Source organism: Ailuropoda melanoleuca, chromosome 2, assembly GCF_002007445.2.
Source record: "Ailuropoda melanoleuca isolate Jingjing chromosome 2, ASM200744v2, whole genome shotgun sequence".
Classification (NCBI taxonomy): domain Eukaryota; kingdom Metazoa; phylum Chordata; class Mammalia; order Carnivora; family Ursidae; genus Ailuropoda; species Ailuropoda melanoleuca.
The window spans coordinates 63,245,260-63,250,171 of record NC_048219.1 but is presented as its reverse complement, the minus strand read 5'-3'; the positions used below and the strand labels follow the sequence as shown (position 1 = coordinate 63,250,171).

Genomic DNA, 4,912 nt, shown 5'->3' with positions numbered 1-4,912 from the left:
TTTTAAAAAAAAAAAAAAAAAAAAGAATTTTATAAAAGGCAAATTGTCACCTCAAATCGAACACAACTTTTTTATAAGAGTATATGTAAGTGCTCTCAAAACATTAGGACTAATAAATATGTCTCCCTATGCCTGAAACAAATCAACAGAATGTGGTCCCCCAAAACCCTACTACTGGACTAAATCCTCTCCAAGAAACGGTTGAAACTTTCAGAAATGCTGTTCAATAAACGCTTCAGTGTATACATCTAAATGGGAATGGCAGCAGGAAAGGACAGGGAAATGTTCCCTGAAAAAAACCTCCTACAACCTTTCAGCCCAAGCTTTAAAAATTTATCTCCACAGAGCAAAGCAAGCTCACAAAAGAAAAACCAAGAAAGAGAGAAAAAAGGAAAGAGGGAAGAAGAAAGAAGGATAAAGATCATCCGCCCTTTTCTTACAGAATAGAACTGGAGAGTTTTACTAACTTGATGAATGGTAGGACCACTGAACCATTTTTAAAGCAGAAAATATACTGTCTGTATTCAACATCACCAAACTTTACAACGTTGAATACACTTATGTAAGAATTTTTTTACTCATGTGTTCAGAAAATTTATCTTTTCCTCTACATTGGTAAAAAGGTCGGGTGGGGAAAGGGTGCTGCCTCCACTCATGCTTCAAGTTCCTGTCTGAATTTTCACTTTCCAAGGGAGAACTCTGGGTTCCTTTCTCAGTTGTCATGATCGAAGTTCCACTTTAGGCAAGACAACTTCTCAGTTGTCACGTCTAGGTTCAACTTTAGGCAGGCAAAATTCTTGTTGCGTGGGCTTACCTGGCCGTCAACTGAGATGGCAACTAATACTTGATCTTTGGAGGATGTGAGCTGACCTAAACGCATGCAATCCTTACTCGTATTCGCTAGATGAGAAGCACCACCACGAGAACACTACACAGTTTTCTTAAGGCACCGGCTGCTTCCATGCCCGCGTGGCTTTTTCGTCTGCCAGTACTTACCAGGGGAGAGGAATGAAGGCTTTGACATGAACAGGTCACACGACTAGCCGCCTGTCCCCAGACCCTCATTTAAACGAAACCCCACACCTACCACTTACCTTGTATGACGTGCTCGGGTGAGATGGTCTTCTTTTCCGATTTGTTGCAAATCTCATTGGCTTCAGAAGATATAAGGTGAATGAATTCAGTGCAGCAGTTCACCACCAGCTCCCGGGCATCGTTGGCCACCCGGACGTTAGGGAGAGTCTCTTTGATCATCTTATTGATAGCAGCTCTGGGTATAGTGAGATCATCATCGTTGCCAGATGAGGAAGCCATCGTATCGCCCTCTCTCGCGCGCCCCGACTTTTAAAAACTCCCCAGCTCTGGTCCACTATTCCGCGAAGATTTTTCAAAAGGCTGCCCTCAAAAGTGTGATCCCAGGAGCGCGAAGAGAAGAGGGTGCAGAAAATGAAGGGGGTGGGGGGTGGGCAGGAGCCGGTTCGTGAGGGTGGGGAACACCCTTGTGAGAGATTTAGGGCGAGACTGGGAAGGAGGTAGGGGGGCTGAGGATTACGGGGACAGCACTGCCCAGGTCGGAGAGGAGAAAGCAAAGGTGGTCCGGAAATTTGAGCACTGGGGAACCACCTTCGTGTTCCCTGAGAAGAGCGGGCGCTGTCGCCTAACCGGTCCCTACCGCGCCGGAGCGGAGGCAAGGTCCAGGGGCACTGGCCTCACCGCCGTACCGGGCGGACACCCAGCGGGCTGGGCTCTAAAGAGCCGGAGCCCCTGCTGCCGCCGCCGCCAGCAGCCGCTGCCGCCGCCTCTGCCAAACCATCCTTCAGACACCCGCGCCGCCGCCTCACAACATGTCTGCCGCGGCCGCTGCTGGAACCGTGGCGGCCGCCTGGGAACGAATACGGACAGAGCCGGGCACAAGGGGAGCGACAGTAGCAGCCGCCGTGGCCGTTTAGCCCGAACGCAGATCGTGGAAGCCGAAGCGGCGGCAACGGTGGTCCCTCCAGAGGCCAAGGAAGAAGGTTTGCTGGAAGCCTCTCCCGACACCCTTTGCGCTACCGGAAGCCTCGCCCCCCCTCATCCCCCCTCCCTCGCAGACCGACTTCCGGGTGTGGCTGCAGCCCTTCCCCCACCCGCCCCGGAGAGAACGGTGCCTCCTCGCCGCCAGCCGCTTCCGCTTGCCATCCCCTCGGCACGCGCCTCAGAATCCCAACCCCTTCACTGGGACCACAGCCCAGCGAGGGCGCGCCTCGTGGTATGGGAGATCCCCTCAGCACGCACTTGCTCTCTGGCTGAGGCGTCAGACATGGGATGGGGCGAGGGCGGGTCCCATCTACCGTCTCAACCAGCTGAGGCCTCGAAACCCTCTCCCAGCCTTGTTTGAAGACGCAGGAGCATTGGTTTTCGTCTGACGAACTCTCTTTGCTATCCTTTAAGAAGCCCAAATTGGGATTGAAAAAAAGAGGCCCGGGTTCAGGAATGAGATGGGGAAAGCAGAACGTTGTGCGCCTCTCTCCATCGTCCGGAAGAAAGGCTTTTGATGATACCTAATAGACGTTCGAATCAAAGGTCTTCGTGGTCCTTTACCCATTTCCTTGTTTTATGGGAAATGAAACATTCAGAGAAGTGACTTGCTACTAACTAAGCCAGAAACTGGAAGTAAGAGCCAGCGTAGTGGAAATGAGTAGCGTACAATGAGCCACGTTAAGAGGTGCTAATTTAGCCGTTTTTCATGGTGCGTTGCACATTGGCTTCTGGAAAGGGTGGAAAAAAAAATATGTTAAGTATCAAGCAACTCTCATCTTTGCCTCTCTCCAAGGTGACTTGTATATGTCAAGGTCTTCACAAAATTTACCGTACTGTCATTTGGAAGAAGAGGCTATGTTGTAAATTAGTGGGGTGTTGCAATTTCTAAAATGTAAAAGATCCCATTTAGGTCACTTTGGGTACTTTAGATATATTGTTCTTGATACATTGGATAGCAGCTGGTTTGTTTGAAGTGTTTCCTTAATGACTTAGATGTAGCACCTGGAGGATATCTTAGATCTTTAGTGTACTAAACTTTTTTCCTTTAGTACACGTGTGGTTTCTTTAATTTGTAAAGTATAGATGCTTGTTTTTCGGTGCTATTAAGTTTAGTCAAAACAAAATTTCTTTGATAAAACCGTATTTTTAAATTTTTTCAAAATAGGAATGTGAAACTCTTGGCTCAGATGTTGGCACTTTATGAAGTGTTTTTGTAAATCAGTTTACTGTACACTTAAAGAGTTATATTGTCTCAATTTATATGGCCTTGCCAAGTGTATTAGTCTGAAAAAGCTAGCTAGCAAAAAATATCCCGAGTTATCACATTGTGGCTGACCCAAATCTCATTTCTGAAAAAAATATCATAGTGATAATCTTGCTTTTTTATATAACATTTATGCTATATAGACTTATAGGCTAATGATACATAGATCTGTAGAACACATGTGAAGTTGTTATTTCTGGTGATAGTTTATTACTACAGGTTCTGTGGTGGCATAAGCATGAAATACGTAGTAAAGAGACCTAGGTTACAGTCCCAGTTTTTTGTTACTTTAGACAGGTCACTCTCTGAGCCTCATTTTCTTCAAGTAGAAATGGAAATATTATATAACTCGCAGGATTCAAAGTCAAATGTGACTTATATAAAAGCACTTTTAACATTATGACTTAATATAGATGTTAGTGTTCATTATTATCATCTTTATCAGGTCTGGGCAGCCTTCAACCAATAATAAACCATACATAATATGACTGGAGAGAAAATTTAATTAAATTCAATAGTGTGAGATGTCAGGATGCCTGGGTGGCTCAGTCGGTTGAGCGTCTGACTCTTGATTTCAGCTCAGGTCATGATCTTGGGGTGGTGGGATGAAGCCCCTCTTCAGGCTCCATGCTCAACATGGGGTCTGCTTATCTCTCTCCTGCTCCTCCCCCCCACCCCTTTCACTCTTCCCCCCTCAAATAAATAAATGAAAAAAATCTTTTTAAAAATAGTGTGAGATGTCATGAAATATGCTAACCTGAATCCCATATTTAAATTGTTATTTATAGTACAATATATCCCTAGTGTAAATAGGCTTTTGAAAAAAGGATAACGTCTCCGTAATAAGCTTAAGAGTTTTAGACAGAGTGTGTATATATGAAACATTATTTTTTCATGGTATTCTAATCTTTATGACATGAAAAAATATAATAGCTATTTTATAGTGAGGTAGGCTAACTTTATAGTAGTTATCTTAAAATGTGTTCATCCATAGCTGCCAAGGTTTTCAGCTAAAGTTACTGACAATAATCTATAACATTTGTAATTTGAAGCTTAACATTTAAAAAAGCAAATAGCGGGGGCGCCTGGGTGGCACAGCGGTTAAGCGTCTGCCTTCGGCTCAGGGCGTGATCCCCGCGTTATGGGATCAAGCCCCACATCAGGCCTCTGCTATGAGCCTGCTTCTTCCTCTCCCACTCCCCCTGCTTGTGTTCCCTCTCTCGGCTGGCTGTCTCTATCTCTGTCAAATAAATAAATAAAATCTTTAAAAAAAAAAAAAAGCAAATAGCATTCTCCATTATGTTCATTTGTCATTGCTAACAGACCAATTGCTAATTGGTGATAATGCAAAATAACAAAATAACTAACATCTATTATATACGTCTTCCTTAGCACTGTGCTAAGTGCTTTTACCTGTATTTAATCTAAGTACTTTTATCTGTACTATCTCATTTAATCCTCAGAGCAACTTTATTTGCTAGATATGATTTTAATCTCCATTTTTCAGATAAGGAAAGTGAAGCTTGGAGAAGTTAACTTTCCTGAAGTCCATGTAACAGTCAGGAAGGCTAGATTATGTTGCAAGAACAAATAACTCCCAAATCTCAAAAAAGGTTTATTTCTTGCTCA

General features: G+C 44.3%; 1 protein-coding gene across 1 annotated transcript in view; it reads right to left on the bottom strand.

Moving 5' to 3' along the window:
- The window catches only part of DR1 (down-regulator of transcription 1), an 18,537-nt gene extending 16,501 nt beyond the window's left edge, over positions 1–2,036 (bottom strand). Inside the window, exon 1 of the mRNA XM_002917935.4 lies at positions 1,095–2,036. Coding sequence (XP_002917981.1) covers positions 1,095–1,314 — 220 coding nt within the window. The 5' untranslated portion in view covers positions 1,315–2,036. The remainder of the gene's footprint in view (positions 1–1,094) is intronic.
- Positions 2,037–4,912: the final 2,876 nt, after the last annotated feature.